General features: G+C 40.7%; 1 protein-coding gene across 1 annotated transcript in view; it reads right to left on the reverse strand.

Annotated features, from left to right (window-relative positions):
- The window catches only part of C10H1orf21 (chromosome 10 C1orf21 homolog), a gene marked incomplete in the record, with an annotated part of 295,563 nt that overhangs the window by 25,631 nt on the left and 249,934 nt on the right, over window positions 1-19,998 (reverse strand). The window contains 1 exon segment of the mRNA XM_053693854.1: window positions 9,983-10,077. Within this exon segment, the coding sequence (XP_053549829.1) occupies window positions 9,983-10,077 (95 nt within the window).

Below are 19,998 nucleotides of genomic sequence, written 5' to 3' on the forward strand. Positions count from 1 at the left end.
GCTGTCGTGACTTTAATAAATAAGCTACTTAACTTCCCTTCAAGGGGCAGACCCTATTCGGGCCTGGTTTGAAGGAGATTATTGCTTATATCACTGGAGGAAAAGGTCATGCCCTTCCTCAGGATAGGTCTAAATCAAGGGCAAAAAAAAAAAAAGAAAAAAGTCTAATTTTCGTACCTTTTAAAAACTTCAGGGCAGGTGTGGCATCCTCTTCCTCTAAGGCAAAACAAGAGGGAATTTTTGCTCAGTCCAAGGCGGTCTGGAGACAATCGGACCTGGAACAAAGATAAGCAGGCCAAGGAGCCTGCTGCTGCCTCTAAGGCAGCATGAAGGAACGGACCCCTATCCGGTAACGGATCCTATAGGGGGCAGACTTTCATTCTTTGCCCAGGCGTGGGCAAGAGATGCCCAGGATCCCTAGGCATTGGAATTTATATCCCAGAGATATCTTCTGGATTTCAAAGATTCCCCCCCAAAAAAAGGGGAGATTTCGCCTTTCACAATTATCTGCAAACCAGATAAAGAAGGAGGCATTCTTACATTGTGTACGAGATCCATCCAGTTCCAAGAGAGGAACAGGGACAGAGTTTTTACTCAAATCTGTTTGTGGTTCCCAAGGAGAGGGAACCTTCAGACCTATTTTGGATCTAAAGATCTTAAACAAATTCCTCAGAATTCCGTCATTTAAGATGGAAACTATTCGTACCATCTTAACTATGATCCAGGAGAGTCAATAGAGGACTACAATGGATTTGAAGGATGCTTATCCTCACATTGTGATGCATAAAGATCACCATCGTTTTTCAGGTTTGCCTTTCTAGACAGGCATTACCAGTTTGTAGCTCTTTCCTTTGGGATATCTACAGCCCCAAGAATCTTTATGGAGGTTCTGGGGTCGCTTTGGCGGTCCTTAGACCGCGGGGCATAGAAGTGGCCCCTTATTTAGACGACATCCTGATACAGGCGTCAAACATCCAAATTGCCCAGTCTCATACGGACGTAGTACTGGCATTTCTGAGATCACATGGGTGGAAAGTGAACAAGGAAAGAGTTCTCTATCCCCAATCTCAAGGGTTTCCCTCCTAGGGACTCTGATAGATTCTGTAGAAATGAAAATTTACCTGACGGAGTCCAGGTTGTCAAAGTTTCTAAATTTCTGCCGTGTTTTTTTTTTTTTTTTTTCATCCCATCCGCGCCCTTCGGTGGCTCAGTACATGAATGAAATCGGCTTAATGGTAGCGGCAAGGGACATAGTACCGTTTGCACGTCTACATTTCAGACCGCTGCAACTATGCATGCTCAGTCAGAGGAACGGGGATTACACAGATTTGTCCCCCTGTTAAACCTGGACCAAGAGACCAGAGATTCTCTTCTCTGGTGACTATGTCGGGTCCATCTGTCCAAGGGTATGACCTTCCGCAGGTCAGATGGGACAATTGTTACAATAGATGCCAGCCTTTTAGGTTGGGATGCAGTCTGGAACTCCCTGAAGGCTCAGGGATAGTGGACTTAGGAGGAGACCCTCCTTCTAATAAATATTCTGGAACTGGGAGTGATATTCCATGCTCTTCAGACTTGGCCTCAGTTAGCAACTCTGAGGTACATCATACTCAGTCGGACAATATACACGACTGTGGCTTACATCAGCCATCAAGGGGGAACAGAAGTTCCCTAGCGATGTTAGAAGTCTTACAATAATTTACTGGACAGAGACTCACTCTTGTCTATCAGCTATCCATATCCCAGGTGTTGAGAACTGGGAGGTGGATTTTCTAAGTCGTCAGACTTTTCTTCCGGGGGAGTGGGATTTCCTCCGGAGGTCAAGACCAAGCAGGAGAGGGCTTTGGTGTTTTTGACAGCGCCTGCGTAGCCACGCAGGACCTGGTATGCAGATCTGGTGGACATGTCATCCTTTCCATCACGGTCTCTGCTTCAGAGACAGGTCCCTCTACCTCAGGGTCCTTTCAACCATCTAAATAGAATCAATCTGAGATGGACTGCCTGGAGACTGAACGCTTGATGTTATCAAAGCATGGCTTCTCCGAGTCAGTCATTGATACCTTAATACAGACATGAAAGCCTGTCTCTAGGAAAATTGAACATAGATATGGTGTAAATATCTGATTGTTATGAATCCAAGGGTTACTCATGGAGTAAAGTCTGGATTCCCAGGATATTATCTTTTCTCCAAAATGTTTTTGAGAAAAGGGTTGTCAGCTAATTACTTAAAAGGGGACAGATTTTTACTCTGTCTATTTTTTTGCACAAGCGTCTGGCAGGTATTCTAGACGTTCAGGCATTTGGTCAGGCTTAAACCTTGGAGCTTAAACCTGATTCTTAAGGTTCTTCAAGAAGTTCCGTTTGAACCTTTTTTGTTCCATAGATATCAATCTTTATCTTGGAAAGTTCCTTTTGGGTAGCTAATTCCTCGACTCGTAGAGTCTCCAAGTTATCTGTGTTACAATGTGATTCTCCTTATCTGGTCCTTCGTACGGATAAGGTAGTCCTGCGTACCAACCTGGGTTTTTTCCTAAGGTGGTATCTAACAAGTACATCACTCAAGAGATAGTTGTTCCATGCTTGTATCCTAATCCTTCCTCAAAGAAGGAACGTCTATTACACAATATTGGATGTGGTTTGTGCTTTAAAGTTTTACTTACAAGCTACTACAGTTTTCATCAAACGTTCACCTTGTTTGTTGTCTATTCTGGACAGAGGAGAGGTCAAAAGACTTCAGCAGCCTCTCTGTCTTTTTGGTTAAAAAGCATAATTCATTTAGCTTATGAGACTGCTGGACAGCAGCCTCCTGAAGGGATTACAGCTCATTCTACTAGAGCTGTGGTTTTCACTTGGGCCTTTTTTAAATGTGGCTTCTGTTGAACAGATTTACAAGACGGAGTCTTGGTCTGCGCTTCATACTTTTCAAATTTAACAAATTTGATACCTTGCTTCTTCGGAGGCTATTTTTGGGAGAAAGGGTTTTTTACAGGCAGTGGTAACTTCCGTTTAAGTACCTGCCTTGTCCCTCCCATCATCCGTGTACTTTAGCTTTGGTATTGGTATTCCATAAGTAATGGATGATCCGTGGACTGGATACACTTAACAAGAGAAAACATAATTTATGCTTACCTGATAAATTTATTTCTCTTGTAGTGTATCCAGTCCACGGCCCGCCCTGTCACTTTAAGGCAGGTAATTTTTTCATTTGAACTACAGTCACCACTGCACCCTATGGTTTTTCCTTTCTCTGCATGTTTTCGGTCGAATGACTGAATATGGCAGTTAGGGGAGGAGCTATATAGCAGCTTTGCTGTGGGTGGACTCTTGCAGCTTCCTGTTGGGAAGGAGAATATATTCCATAAGTAATGGATGATCCGTGGACTGGATACACTACAAGAGAAATAAATTTATCAGGTAAGCATAAATTATGTTTTTTTAGCTCAAACAGCCCCATTGTTTCCTATGGGGCAATCGTGCATGAGCACGTTTTTTAGGCTGGCCGCTTGCGTAAGCAACTCTGGTATCGAGAGTTGAAGCTGCGTTAAAAATGCTCTACGCTCCTTTTTTGGAGCCTAACGCAGCCTTTATGTGGACTCTCAATACCAGAGTTGTTTTTATGGTGCGGCCAGAAAAAAGCCGGCGCTAGTTTTTCGGGTCATTACCGACAAAACTCCAAATCTAGCCGTAAGTTTTACTCTTCAATAAAAGATACCAAAGGAACAAAGCAAATTTGATAGAAATAAATTGGAAAATTATTTAAAATTGCATGCTCTATCCAAATCATGAAAGTTTAACTTTACCTTTACTGTCCCTTTAAAGTACATATCATTTCTGCTTGTTTTATCAATGAGCTTTTTAACTATTTTTTCTTTACACTCCAAATAATATTTCCTAGAAGATAACATTTTCTTTTGTGATTTAAAAAAACAAACCCAAAACAACGTAGAATGCTTGAAAATGCACATAAAGCGATACAAAGTTATTTCTGCTGTAACCTTCTCTTAGGAGAATCTCCTTTACCTCAAATATCATCAGTTCCAGGGTCAGTCAGTCTCTTCACATAAAGCCTTTCCCTGTAATATTTGGTCAATAGGCCACAAATTACACAAACTCTGTAATTTCCTTCGCTTTCATCTCTATTCCTTTATTGTATAACCTCATTTGCCACTTGCTGGTCTTTGATGCTGTCTCTGAAGCTGATGGAATAACCCCTTAGGGTTGCAACAATGTAACAAAAAAGCACAACACTAAAACATTTATATCATCCCAAGGATTTATTCTGGGCTCTGGGATTGCACTGCCCAGCTCTTTAGATGCAGAATATATCATTTGTATAAATTTTAAAAAATAAAACACTGGGAGATATCAAGTGACATCTACATCTCACCTGATGACATAAAAAAAACATTAAACTAATGTAAAAAACTCTTATTTTAATTTAGTGTTCATGCATTTTACCACAACATCAACTTTGAATTTACAATGAGAAACAGCTCTGGGCAGTCATTAAAGGGGCATATAAATAAAAATTAAACTTCTGTGACATAGAGATTAAAATTAAGAAAAAAAAATTATATACTGAGGTTTGCTCAGAAGCGTGCACAAGCCTTGAGCATAACACTGTAGCAAACAGTGCTGTCACAGTTCTTGAGACACATGCACGTTCCTGAGCCTACCTCAGTATGCTCTTGTAGAAAGGAGCTAGATTTCAACATAAAGACCAGGGAAAGCAATACATTTGAGAACAGATTGGAAGGTTATTTTGTATTGCACTCTCTCTGTAAATTGGGAAAGTTTTATTTTGACTTTTGGGCCCCTTTAAAAGAAGAGCATGTGTTTGTTTCATTACTATTAGTTTTGTGAAGAGAATAATGATTATAATAAGAGAATAATAAAAAATGAGCTCCCTCCTAATTTTAGATGTTTGCACTGCATTATGTCAGACAAATACCATCCCCTCTATTAGTATCTACATTATGTATTCTTAAAGGGATACTGAACCCAATTTTTTTCCCCATGATTCAGATAGAGCAGCAATTTTTAAGCAACTTTCTAATTTACTCCTATTATCAAATTTTCTTCATTCTCTTGCTATCTTTATTTGAAAAGCAAGAATGTAAGTTTAGAAGCCAGCCCATTTTTGGTTCACAACCTGGGTTGTTCTTGCTGATTGGCAGACATTTAGCCACCACCAATAAACAAGTGCTGTCCAGGGTCCTGCACCTAAAATTGGCTGGCTCCTTAGCTTAGATGCCTTCTTTTTCAAATAAAGATAGCAAGAGAACGAAGAAAAATTGATAATAGGAGTAAATTAGTAAGATGCTTAAAATGTTATGCTCTATCCGAATCATGAAAGAAAAAAAATTGGGTTTAGTGTCCCTTTAAAGTAATGGTGAACTTTCCCTTTTGGATAAACAGATGTGGAATGTTAGTGATATTTTAGACAGAGTTTAATTCATCAGTTGTAATAAAGATGCAATGTAACTTACTTTTTAATATAGATATGAAATTCAAATAAAACCATGCTCCGCCACCCACTTCAAAACTAATCTTTTTTTTGTGAGCTAACGGTTTGGACTATTCTCCAATCAGCGCTCTAGCCATTAGGCACTTTTATTGTAGCTAGAGCGCTGATTGGAGAATAGTCCAAACCGTTCACTCACAAAAAAGATTAGTTTTGAAGTGGGTGGCGGAGCGCAGGGTATTTGAAATTCATATCTACATTAAAAAGTATGTTATAGTGCATTGTCATTACAACTGATGAATTAAACTCTATCTAAAATATAACTAACATTCCTGTTCTGTTTATCCAAAGGGGAAAGTTACCATCACTTTAATTAAATGTCATTTGTTTTTTTCTGCAATAAATCATAATGGTTTAATACATTTCAAAAGGGGAGAAATGTGAAAAATTAGAGAAGTCTCCTAAGGAAATAATGAAGTAGTTAATTATTACAAGCACAATTGGGATAACTATGTTGGGGGGGAAAGTCACATAAATCATGAAGCATTATCTCTGCATAATTACAGTGCGCCCGATTGCGCTACTGAACTGAATGTAGCTCGCTCCCGGCTACCACACCAGAGTGGGAGCAAGCTATATTCAGTTCAGTAGCGCAATCAGGTGCACTGTGATTAGACAGCGCGACCGCAAAGTGCTTTTGAAACAGAAGACATGATTAGATTGTAAGTTCCCATGGGAATAGGGCCCTCAATTCCTTTCCTCCTGCATGTGTTTGTAAATTTTGTCCTGTCTCTTAAAAGTTTTATATCATTGTTTTATTTAAATGAATTGTATCCATGGACAGCGCTGCAGAATATGTTGGCACTTCATAAATAAAGTATAATAATAATTAGAAGATCCTGAAGAGGAAATCAGGTAAGAACAACTTTGACAGCTAAAATCGATCAAATCTTTAGAATTTTAAAGCTGTTGCAGAATTATGTAATTTTTTTTACATTTACTGTCCCTTTAAAGTCATTTAGGGACAGATATGTAGCAAGGTTAGTCTTGAGAAGACAGCAGGTGCATTTCAAGTTCTCTCAAAGTGAATGTAAATTTAGATGCTAAAGTGACCGTTTTTTTAAAAATCTAATTAAAAACAGGGGCCCTTTAATTCATCAAAATTTACATTTCACTCGTGTTATGAAAATACTTACCTTTTAATCTTGACAGCTGCTGCATCGCTTCCCCCGCCCATCGCAAAGCATCTTCCTAGGTCTAAAATGTGGAATCCGGCTTCCTCCAATCCCGGCGTTGAATCAGACACTGATTTCCCCGGGGGGGGGGAGCCGTGATTGGAGGATGACCGATCCGTCATTTCTGACGTATGAAGAGACTTGCGACGACTGGGGGAAATTGCTGGAGCGGCTCTCAAGATTAAAAGGTAAGTATTTTTTCACAACAGGAGTGAAATGTAAATTTTGATGAATTAAAGTGCTCCTGTTTTTAATCGGATTTTTAAAAATCGGGCACTTTATCATCACAATTTACATTTACTTTAATTAAAAAAGTCACAATTTTCATAGCTAAATTACATGAAAATCTGTCAAAATAAATCATGAAAGTATTTTGTAAAATGATTAATTTACACATAACTAAACATTTTATATAAAAATCTCAAGGTGTTTTCTGTCTCTTTAATCGTTCTGCATAACGTGACATCTTTCCAGCTCAATAATGTGACTCTTAGGCAAGAGCAAGGGAGGAACAGACCTCACATGGATAAACATGCGAGAGGACATTAATTAGATGAGTCCTGAACTCCCACTTTGTCTATCAGGCAATTTATATAATCACTGTTAACCCATTCACTGCAGAGAGTAACAACTAATGGACAGAGTTATCCTGCATGAAAAACAACTGCAGTAGAAGAGGTAAAATAACCAGGATCTAAACAAAGTCAGCATTTTCTGATCTACAGATCTTTCTTTGACAAACTCAGATGTGATAGTGTCAGCAAAAGCAAATTACAGCTGTATTTCCCTGGAAGAACCACTGACATGAATTAATCCAGTATGGATCTCTGTAAACTGGATATGCAGCCTGTGATTGGCTACAAAATACACCAGTATCTTAGTTTATTATTATTTAGTTTCACTTAATGAAAAACAGGACACACCAGGGAAAGTCTGTGGTGGAACATTCTTAAGCTTTATAACAGGAAGAGTGACCCTCCTATATCTGAGGAAGAGTGACCCTCCTATATCTGAGGAAGAGTGACCCTCCTATATCTGAGGAAGAGTGACCCTCCTATATCTGAGGAAGAGTGACCCTCCTATATCTGAGGAAGAGTGACCCTTCTATATCTGAGGAAGAGTGACCCTTCTATATCTGAGGAAGAGTGACCCTCCTATATCTGAGGAAGAGTGACCCTCCTATATCTGAGGAAGAGTGACCCTCCTATATCTGAGGAAGAGTCGAGTGACCCTCCTATATCTGAGGAAGAGTCGAGTGACCCTCCTATATCTGAGGAAGAGTGACCCTCCTATATCTGAGGAAGAGTGACCCTCCTATATCTGAGGAAGAGTGACCCTCCTATATCTGAGGAAGAGTGACCCTCCTATATCTGAGGAAGAGTGACCCTCCTATATCTGAGGAAGAGTGACCCTCCTATATCTGAGGAAGAGTGACCCTCCTATATCTGAGGAAGAGTGACCCTCCTATATTTGAGGAAGAGTCGAGTGACCCTTATATATCTGAGGAAGAGTGACCCTCCTATATCTGAGGAAGAGTGACCCTCCTATATCTGAGGAAGAGTGACCCTCCTATATCTGAGGAAGAGTGACCCTCCTATATCTGAGGAAGAGTGACCCTCCTATATCTGAGGAAGATATAAAGTTCTGGCAAAGTGGATCAGGGCACCTAGCTGAGAGCAGAATCCCAACTCTGATCCCTTTAACCAGAAGGTTCTTTGTTTTACATATCTGTAAAACCACCCCAGAACAGCATCTAAATAGCAGTACTTGTCAGATATATATATAGTAAAGTCATACATTGTTACATTACATCTTACTTTCAGTTGCCTACTGTACCTAAAGATAAACGTGGCCCTGACTGAGGAGCCTTTAATCAATAATTGCATTCTTAGTGGGAGGGGCAACAGGTATAGAACAGCATGACGAGCAGACAGAAAACTAAACATTCAGTTTTAGTTTAAAGGGAACTGCATAAATACAAAACAAAGAAGGGGCAGATATTAAATGCACAGTTAAGCCAAAATTTAACTTTCATGATTCAGAGAGAATGCATTTCTAATTCACTTTGTTCTTTTGGTACCATTTGTTGAGAAGCATACCTAAGTAGGCTCAGGAGTAAGAATGCACTACTGGGAGCTAGCTAGTGATTGGTGGCTACACACATAAACCTTGGCATTGGTTTACCAGATGTGGTCAGCTAGTTTACAGTAGTGCATTGCTGCTCTTTCAACAAAGGATTCCAAAAGAATGAAGCAAATGTGATAACAGAAGTAAATAGAAAAGTTGTTTAAAATGATATGTTCTATCTGAATCATGAAATAAAAAAATGTGAGTTTTATGTCCCTTTAAATAGGATGATATTATTTTAAGATCCTGTAGCTCTAGTGTGTCTTTGCAGACAGTGCTGATTCAACATCTGAAGTGGCGCACTAATATACTGTTATTATTGGCGATAGGTGGAATGACAGAGCGAGGCTGCCACTGCACTCCCCCTTGTGGCATGCACTGGTACTGTCACTTCTAATACATCACTCTGGCTGCTATACAAATGTGGCAGCCAGGATCAGTATTTTCCTTTCTTTCCCATCACAGTCCCTGTCAGTGACAGTCAGCATATGGCAAATGGGCTGCAAGAGCACCTTTACTAAGAGGAGCGTCTAGTATAGGGTCTGCCCTGGGCTTGTACAACAAAATGGGTTACAGGGAATCTAAACTATAGTTTGTTTCTTATTCCATTTAAAGGGAGTATTTTAAAATGTATTACAGACTCCTAAGGTAATTATTATCTGTTCTAAGTCTGTTTATATATTAACTCCAAAGACGTTTCGGTCAGAACCTGACCTAAATCATGTCATAACATGATTTAGGTCAGGTTCTGACCGAAACGTCGTTGTTGTTGTTTTTATATGTCTCTGATGAATAAAAGGTAATAAGAATACTCCAAGCTGGTGCTGCTTCTACTTTGTTACTATACCTTATTGGGGTTAGTGCATTGACCCCACTAGTGTGCACCTTTGGTCTGGTTGGTGAGTGCTGGGATTCTCATTTACATTATATATTAACTCCCTCAATCCTGCGTCTCTATTCACTGCCCTAGATGGTCTCACTAGGCCAAACTACTCCACAACTCTTTATAATCATAGCAAAACCGGCCTCTTTAAAAACAAAACCACACATCCTGTTTACATAATGCTAAACCTTGTACACTGCATTGTATACACACATATATATTCTGTACAATTCATTTATAATGAATTGCAAAATGTAAGCTCTCAGATCTTACCAGGTTTTCTTGGTTCAGTGAAACAATTTTTTCTTCCTCCTCTTCCCCATTTTTCATGTACTTGACTTCTTCAACGGGCTTAATTCTGTATTCATCTGTGGGTTCATAAAAACAGAACCAGTTGAGATTAAAGGGTTATAAAAAAAACTTGTAATTAAAAGAGTCTTCTGTATCCTGTATACTAGTCAGGTGTGGAAATTGTATGAATACATTAACACCTTTTTGCTGCAATTGTTTGTAATGGTTAAAGGGTTATGAAACCCAATTTTTTCTTTCATGTTTCAGATAGAGTATACAAATTTAAACAACTTTCTAATTTACTTCAAATAGCAAATTTGCTTAATTCCTTCTGTATTCTTTGTTAAAGGAGCAGCCGTGCACTACAGGAAGCTAGCTGAAGACATTGGGTGAAACAATGACAAGGGGCATATACAGTATGTTCATCCACCAATCAGCACCTAGCTTCCAGGAGTGCATTGCTGCTCTTCAGCCTACCTAGGTATTCTATTGAACAAAGGATACCAAGAGAACAAAACAAATTAGATAATAGAAGTAAATTGGAAACTTAATTACATTTTAATACTTTATCTGAATCATGAAAAAAAGAAAATTTATGCTTACCTGATAAATTTATTTCGTTTTTGACACGATGAGTGCACGGATCATCTTAATTACTAATGGGATATTCACCTCCTGGTCAGCAGGAGGAGGCAAAGAGCACCACAGCAAAGCTGTTAAATAGCTCCTCCCTTCCCTCCCACTCCAGTCATTCAACCGAAGTTAAGGATAGAAAGGGGAAACCAAGGTGCAGAGGTGTCAGAAGTTTATTATAATAACGAACAACCTGTCTTACAAAAACAGGGCCGGCCGTGGACTAATCGTGTCAAAAAAGAAATACATTTATCAGGCAAGCATAAATTTTCTTTTTTTTAATATGACATGATGAGTCCACGGATCATCTTAATTACTAATGGGATTCAATACTCAAGCTAGAGTACACAGATGATACGTGAGGGACAAGATAGGGAACCTAAACGGAAGGCACCACTGCTTGAAGAACCTTTCTCCCAAAAGGGGCCTCAGCCGAGGCAAAAGAGTCAAATTTGTAGAACTTTGAAAAAGTGTGAAGAGAGGACCAAGTTGCAGCCTTGCAAACTGTTCCAAATAAATCTAATTTTTGAATGCCCATGAGGAAGCAACAGCCCTCGTGGAATGAGCCGTAACTCTCTCTGGCGACTGCTGTGCAGCAGTCTCATATGCAAAACGTATGATACTCTTCAGCCAAAAAGAAAGAGAAGTAGCCATAGCTTTCTGTCCCTTACGTCTTCCTGAGGAAACCACAAACAAAGCAGAAGACTGGAGAAAAACCTTAGTCACCTGCAGGTAAAACTTTAAAGCACGGACACCACCCAAATTGTGCAGAAGCCGTTCCTTCTGAGAAGGATCAGGACACAAAAAAGGAACCACCGTCTCCAGATTAATGTTCCGATCAGAAACAACCTTAGGAAGGAATCCTAATTTAGTACGTAAAACTACCTTAGCCGACTGGAAAATAAGATAAGGGAACTCATACTACAATGTCGAGAGGTTTGACACTCAACGAGCAGAAGAAATAACAACAAGAAACAAAACTTTCCAAGATAACAACTTAATATCTATTGAATGCATAGGCCAAAATGGAGCCCCTTGAAGAACTTTGAAAACAAAATGCATACTCCATGGAGGAATAACTGGTTTGAACACAGGCCTGATAAAAGAAAAATTGAACATCTGGAACATCTGCCCAACGTTTGTGTAACAAAATAGCTAAGGCAGAGAATTGACCCTTTAGAGAACTTGTCGATAAACCTTTCTCCAAACCCTCTTGGAGAAAGGACAAAATACTAGGAATCCTAACTCTACTCCATGAGTAGCCCTTGGATTCACACCAATAGAAATATTTACACCATATCTTATGGAAAAAACTTCTAGTTACAGGCTTTCCAGCCTGAATCATGGTCTCTATGAAAGAGACAGAAAAGCCCCGCTTGGATAATAATAAGCATGCAATCTCCAAGCAGTCAGCTTTAGAAAGGAAAACTAGAATAGGGTGAAAGAAGGGCCCTTGATTAGAAGGTCCTCCTTAATGGAAGTCTCCAAGGTGGACAAGATGACCTGTCCACCAGGACTGCATACCAACTCCTGCTAAGCCACGTCAGAGAGGGGAGGATCACCGACGCCCTCTCCTGATTGATTTGAGCAATGACTCGAGGAAGAAGATCAAACGGAAGAAATAGATATGCGAGACTGAAAATCTAAGGTACCGTTAGAGCGTCTATCAGTACAGCCTGATGGTTCCTTGACCTCAACCCGTACCATGGAAACTTGGCATTCTACCAAGAAACCAAGAGATCCAATTCCGACTGACCCTAATTAAGAATCCGGCTGGAAAACACTTTTGGATGGAGTCCCCACTCCCCCAGAAAAAAAAAATCTGCCTGCATAGGAAACCGGTCGCCCTGATGTTCACTCCTGGAATATGGATAGTCAACCGACAGCAATTGTGGGTCTTGAGTGATCTTGGCTACCTCTGTCATGTCTAAGGAACACCAAGTTCCTCCCTGACGGATGATGCAAGTCACTAGAGTTATTTTTCCTACTGGAAACTGAGAACCGGGCCGAAGCTAACTGAGGCAAGACCAGGAGAGCACTGAAGATTGCTCTCAATTCCAGAATGATTATGGGTAGGACAGACTCCGAATGAGTCCATGTTCCCTAAGAGCCTAAGAGCCCCAAACTGCTCCCCGGTCCAGAAGGCTGGCATCTGTTGTCACATTCCACCAGGAAAACCGGCTAAAATAGGATCCTTGGGAGGGATGATCCTGAGACAACTACCAAAATAGAGATCCCTTGTCTCCTGCTCCAACTGTAATCACGGAGACAGATCCACATAATCTTGCAGGAGTCTGAGGTGGAAACGGGGGAATGGTATGATGTCCATTGCCGTTACCATCAGCCCAATTAACTCCATGCACTGGGCCAGATGGCCGAGGAGAGGACTGAAGTGCTAAGTAAGAATTGAAAACCCTTGATTTCCTGACCTGTCAGAAAAATCTTTATTAATGAGGAGTCTATTAGTCTTCTCAAGAAACTATCCTTGTAGTTGGAAACCATCCAAGACCGCAGGAAAGACAACAACGTTTCCACAAGTGATCTCCCTTGTAGAAAGTACTGCGTTCGCAATCGGAGCACTGCCAGTAGAGATTGCAGAACCATTGAGAAAATTCTGGTAGCTATGGCAAGACCGAATGGAAGAGCCACGAGCTGGAAGTGTTTGACTATAAATGCAAACCTTAGAAATTTGTGAAGGTCCCTGTGGACGGCAACATGCAAGTATGCGTCTTCTAAATCCACTGTGGTCATACCTTGACCCCCTTGGACCAGAGAAAGAATGGAACGAATATCTTCCATCCTGAAGATGGCATTCTGAGAAACCTGTTTAGACTTTTGAGATCCAAAATTGGTCTGAAAGGTCCCTCTTTCTTGGGAACCACAAACAGATTGGAATAACCCCCCCCCCCCCGACCCTTTTCCTGTCTTGGAACAGGAACAAACACTCCCATGCCAGAGAGGTTCTGATTAAGTGTGAAAATACTTCTCCTTTGTCTAGCTTACAAAAAATCTGGAAGGCCAAGACGTGACCCTGAAAGAAAAAAGGGGTCTGGATACTAGTTTGTATCCTTGGAACACAAAGCCCCTGGATAACCCAAGCCTTTGTAATAAAAGGCTTCTCTGATTACTTTCACCATTCCCAGACAGATCGGGCTTCCAGGAAAACCTGGACTGTTCCTGCTTGGAGGAGGAAGAAGAATACTTTTCTTTGAATTCTCTAAAGGAACTAAATTTATTCTGACGTCCTTTATCTTTATTTCTCCTATCCTGATGGAGAAAATGTTCTCCCGTAAGGTAAGAAACCGGCTCCACCAAAACAGGTTCCCAACATGGACTCTCCTTGGTAAGGATCGCCAAAAGTTTGGACTTAGGTGACACAGCCGCAGATCAACATTTTAATCATAATGCTCTGCGGGCCACTATGGGAAAGCCTGAAATCTCAGCTCTCAGCCTAATAACCTGAAGGAAAGCTCTGCAATAAAAGAAATAGCCAACTTACTGTTGGAATATCTCAGAGGGGAGTGTCTGTCCGGATGGAATCAGACAACAAATCCCAAATGCTGCAACACTAACAATAGTAGCAATATAAACCTCAGGAGGAAATTGCAACCCCTTAGTGACCTCTCTAACCATAGTATCCTGAAAGGAAAAACTATTCTCTCTGGGAATATTAGCTATAACTATAGGGAATAGAGAAAAAGAGAATAATCTCTCTTATGCCTTAGCAATAATCACTGTAGTCCTATCTGGTACAAGAAAAACTTCCGCCATGAAGGTAACGCCACAGAAATTGTCTTGGATTGACTATGACCGTAGTGTCAGAGTCGTCCAGGGTAACTAAAACCTCCTTTAAGTAGTAAACGGAGGAACTCTAGCTAAATCTGACGAATACATCATCAGAGGAAGGAATTACACTGACTGAATCTCTTGAAATCTTACACTCAGGCAATACCGAAATATCCTCCCCTTTTAATGAGAGGAAAATTCAGAATAGATATAGTCAGGACAGAAACCCTACACACTGATTTTCTAACATTTCCTATAATGCTCTCCCTGTAGCAAGGGAATTGGGAGGAAAGGAATGGCACTGTATTAATAAAAAAGATTTTGGGACCCTTGAGGAGAAAAACTACGTCAAATGTTGACACTGTTCAATTAACAATAATGGCACAAAGGCCTAGAAATGTTGTGTTCTCTCAAAACCTGAGGGAAAGAAAATGACTGGCGGACTATATAATAAAAAAGATAACAGCTATCTGTAAGCTACTGTGTTCTTGCATCTGTAAGCTATGACAGACAAACAGAATTTTTTTTCCTAAAAACTTATGCAGAAAAAATAACGTTACTGTCTCTTTAAATAATAAAAGGAAACTGCTTTATTTCTTGAGCAAACAGAAAACAGAAGTCTGATTCTATGACATATAAGTAGAAACTATTTTTCTAAACCTTTATACAGAAAAATTAACGTTAGTGTTTCTTCAAATGTTAAAAAGAAACTGCGTTATTTCGTTTGCTAAGAAAGAACAGACCTTTGTAAGCAATAACAGACAGCAAGCAAACATTTTCCCCACATCTTGCAGAGAAAAATCACGCTTTGAAAACCCTTGATTTCCTTGATAAATAGAAACTGCTTTATTTCTTTTGGCAACAAGAAACGGACCAGTTTTGATATCTGAAACACGCTTACTACCAAACAGATCTTAACACTCATCAAACAGCTTTAACACTACTAGCTGTTGCGACTGACACCTTGTCGAATTAGACTAAAGCGCTATGCCAACCCGAACCCATCTAGTAATTCCGGCAGAAGCTGCAGAGTCATAAATCCGTTTTACTAACAAAAAAACAGAAGATTAGATTTACTCTCAGTCTATATTGTAACAGAGAGAAGTATATGCGCAGCACCTAATATTAGCACCAACACTAGTCCTGCCCATCGTGGGCGTGTTGCTAACATGTTAGTCTACATCTTAAGGCCATGAAAACTCTGTAATAAAACTGACAGAGTACACATTGAGCCTGACTCCTCAGTCCCCAGAGCCTGCCAATGCTGCCCTATATGATCCTCTATAATGCACTAGGATACCATATAGAACTTTTCCATAAAAGTGCCCAACTTTTTTCTGAGACCGTTTTACTTTTCCCCCAGAAACATTAAGTCAGCACTCACCTTATCATTCTGCCAGGCAGCAAGGCAGATCATCAGGTTTGAGAGGTCCTCTCCCTTACATGGACTTGTGTAACGATAGAGTCATCTCACTCAGACTTCCAGGAATAGGGCAGCATAAATATATGGGAGGCACAGTGAGAATTATGTCCCACAAGTTCCCATTGCTCTAAAGCCACCAATGTTCTACTGAAGAGACTGATATGGACTACGGCTACACCCCAAAACAAAGCAGCACAATCTTGCACTATAAAAATAATAAACTCTTGATTGAAGAATCTTTTCTAACACCTAACTTTACCTCTTCCTATTACTAACGTAGGCAAAGAGAATGACTGGAGTGGGAGGGAAGGGAGGCACTATTTAACAGCTTTGCTGTTTTGCTCTTTGCCTCCTCCTGCTGACCAGGAGGTGGATATTCCATTAGTGGACTCATTGTGTCATAAAGAAGAAATTAAATTTATGCTTACCTGATAAATTTCTTTCTTTCCGGACATGGAAAGTCCACAACGTCATTCCAATTACTAGTGGTATATTCCCTCCTGGCCAGCAGGAAGCGGCAAAGAGCACCCCAGCAAAGCTGTTGAGTGTCACTTCCCTTACCCATAACCCCCAGTCATTCAGCTGAAGGGAAATGGAAAGAGAAGATAACACAAAGGTGTAGAGGTGCATGAGGTATAACAAAAAATACTGTCTTAATTAAGGGTGGGGTCGTGGACTCTCCATGTCCGGAAAGAAAGAAATTTATCAGGTAAGCATACATTTTATTTTCTCTCTTAAGACATGGAGAATCCACAACGTCATTTCAATTACTAGTGGGATCCAATACTAAAGCTAGAGGACATGGAATGAACAGGGAGGGAGAACAAGACAGCCGGCCTAAACCGAAGGCACCACCGTTTGAAGAACTTTTCTCCCAAAGGAAGCCTCAGCCGAGGCAAAAGTATCAAATTTGTAAAATTTTGAAAAAGTATGCAGAGAGGTCCGTAGCCGCCTTGCAAATCTGTTCCACAGAAGCTTATTTTTTTAAAGCCCAAGATGAGGAGACAGCCCTAGTAGAATGAGTCGTAATTCTCTCAGGACGCCACTGTCCAGCAGTCTCAAAAGCAAAACGAATCATACTTTTCAATCAGAGGGAAAGCGAAGTAGAGGAGGCCTTCTGACCCTTCCACTTTCCAGAGAAACAAACAAAAAGGGCAGAAGACTGGTATGCTAAACCAAAATCCCAAGGAACCACCAGAGCATCTATCAGTACAGCCTGAGGATCTCTTGACCTTGAACTGTACCTTGGAAGCTTAGCGTTCTGACGAGACACCATCAGATCCAACTCTGGCACCCCCCACTTGAGGATTAATCTAGAGAACACCTCCGGATGGAGAGTCCACTCCCCAGGATGAAAGGTCTGTCTGCTCAGAAAATCCGCTCCCAGTTGTCCACTCCTGGAATGTGGATGGCAGATAGGAGACAATTGTGAGCTTCCGCCCACTGAATCATGCAAGTCACCTCCTTCATAGCCAAGGAACTCCGATTTCCTCCTTGATGGTTGATGTAAGCCACTGAGGTGATGTCAGATTGGAATCTGATAAACCGGACAAAAGACAACTGAGGCCAAGCCATCAAGGCATTTAAGATCGCTCTCAATTGCAAGATGTTTATTGGAAGAGAATACTCCTCCCGAGTCCACAGGCCTTGAGCTTTTAACGAGTCCCAGAATGCTCCCCAGCCTAGCAGGCTGGTGTCCGTGGTCACAATCACCCAGGAGGGTCTCCAGAAGCATGTGCCCTAAGACAGATGATCCTGAGAAATCCACCACGAGAAAGTCTCTTGTTAAAGGGACATTAAACCCAAAAATATTCTTTCATGATTCAGATAGAGAATACCATTTTTTAAGTTTCCAATTTACTTCTATTATCAAATATATTTAATTCTAATGATATTCTTTGTTGAAGAGATACCTAGGAAGGTAGTGTGCACATGCCTGAGGAAATACATGACAGGAAATAGTGCTGCCATCTAGTGCTCCTGCTAATGTATAACATTGTTGCAAAACTGCTGCCATATAGTGCTGCAGACACGTGCACTCTTGAGCTTACATTTCTGCTTTTCAACAAAGGATAACAAGAAAACAAAGAAAATACGATACTAAATTATAAGTTGTTTAAAATGTTATGTTCTATCTGAATCATAAAAGAAAAAAAATTGGGTTTTATTTCCCTTTAATGGATCCAGATCTATCTTCTGAGATAAATCTGAATGGTCTCCGTTCCATTGCCTGAGCATGCATAGTTGAAGAGCTCTCAAATGGAATTGAGCAAAAGGGATGATGTCCTTGGAAGCAACCATCAGGCCAATTACCTCCATGCATAGAGCAACAGTAGACTGGAGAGAGAGGCAGGAAGAGAGAAGTTTGGATTTTCTGACCTCCATCAGATAAAACCTTCATAGATAGGGAATCTATAATGGTCCATAAGAAACACACCCTTGTAGTTGAAAGAAGTGAACTTTTCTCCAGATTCAGTTTCCATCCGTGGGAATGTAGCAAAGACAACAAGATCTCTGTATGAGAGTTTGCTAGTTGAAAAGATGACGCCTGAACCAATATGTTGTCCAGGTAAAGCGCCACCGCAATTCCCTGAGACCTGACACCTGCCAAGAGAGCCCCCAGAACCTTTGTGAAGATTCTGGGCGCTGTGGCAAGGCCAAACGGAAGAGCAACAAATTGAAAGTGCTTGTCTAGAAAAGCAAATCTCAGGAACTGGTGATGATGCCTGTGAATGGTAACATGAAGATGCGTGTCCTTCAGGTCTATGGTCGTCATGAACTGACCCTCTTGGAGGAAAGGAAGAATGGAACAAATGGTTTTCATTTTGAAGGACGGAACCCTGAGAAATTTGTTGAGACATTTTAGTTCTAAAATAGATCGAAAAGTTCCCTCTTTTTTGGGAACCACAAATAGATTTGAATAGAATCCTAGACCCTGTTCCATTACTGGGACTGGAACAATTACTCCCAGGGAGGAAAGGTGCTGAACGCAGTTTAAGAATGCCTCTCTTTTTACCTGATCGGCAGATAATCTTGAGAGGAGGAATCTGCCCCTGGGAGGACAAGTCTTGAACTCTATTTTGTAACCCTGTGATACTTTGTCCACAGCCCAAGGATCTGGGACATTGCGTATCCATGCTGATCGAAACAAAGAGAGTCTGCCCCCCACTTGATCCAATCCCGGACCGGGGGCAGACCCTTCATGCTGATTTAGTCTCAGATGAAGGTTTATTTGATTGCTTCCCATTGTTCCAAGACTGATTGGGTCTCCAAGAGGACTTATACTGCTCCGGCTTGGAGGAGGAAGAGGAAGACTTTTGATCTTTGAAGTTAGGAAATGAACAAAAATTTGAATTTTGGCGATCTATTCTTCTCGTCTTGTGGTAGAAAAGACCCATTTCCCACTAGTAATTTCAGAAATTATCTCCACCAGACCAGGACCAAACAGGGTCTTACCCTTGTAAGGTAGCGACAGGAGCTTGGACTTCTTGGCTCCCAGTCTAATGACTTGCATGTTAGCATAAGAGATAAAGGAATTGGCCAGTTTGAGAGCCTTAATCCTATCTTGGATCTCCTGTAGCAGAGTCTCCTCTAAAATCAATACGGACAAAACATCACAATAATAAGATGCTGCACTTGTTACTGTGGCAATACAAACTGCAGGTTGCCATTTTAGACCCTGATGAACATACATTTTCTTTAACTAAGCCTCCAGCTTCTTGTCCATGGGATCCTTAAAAGAACAGCTATCCTCTATATGAATCGTGGTTCTCTTGGCCAGAGTAGAAATAGCTCCTTCTACCTTCTCCGAATAGAGTCAGCAACAGGAAACATCTTTTTAAAGACAGGAGACGGGGAAAAATGAATCCCTGGCTTGTCCCATTCCTGTGCAATGATCTCTGACACACGGTCTGGAACTGGAAACACTTCCACAGAGGAAGGAATATCATAGTATTTGTTAAGCTTACTAGAGTTTTTAGGAGTGACAGTAACAGAAAAATCAGAGTCGTCCAAAGTAGCCAGTACCTCTTTTAGAAGTAAACAAAGGTGTTCAAGCTTAAATCTGAAGTTTACTTCTTCAGAATCAGTCAAAGGATTTATACTGTTAGAATCTGAGATTTCACCCTCAAAAGCTACTGAGGTATCCTCCTCGTCA

Source organism: Bombina bombina, chromosome 10, assembly GCF_027579735.1.
Source record: "Bombina bombina isolate aBomBom1 chromosome 10, aBomBom1.pri, whole genome shotgun sequence".
NCBI lineage: Eukaryota > Metazoa > Chordata > Amphibia > Anura > Bombinatoridae > Bombina > Bombina bombina.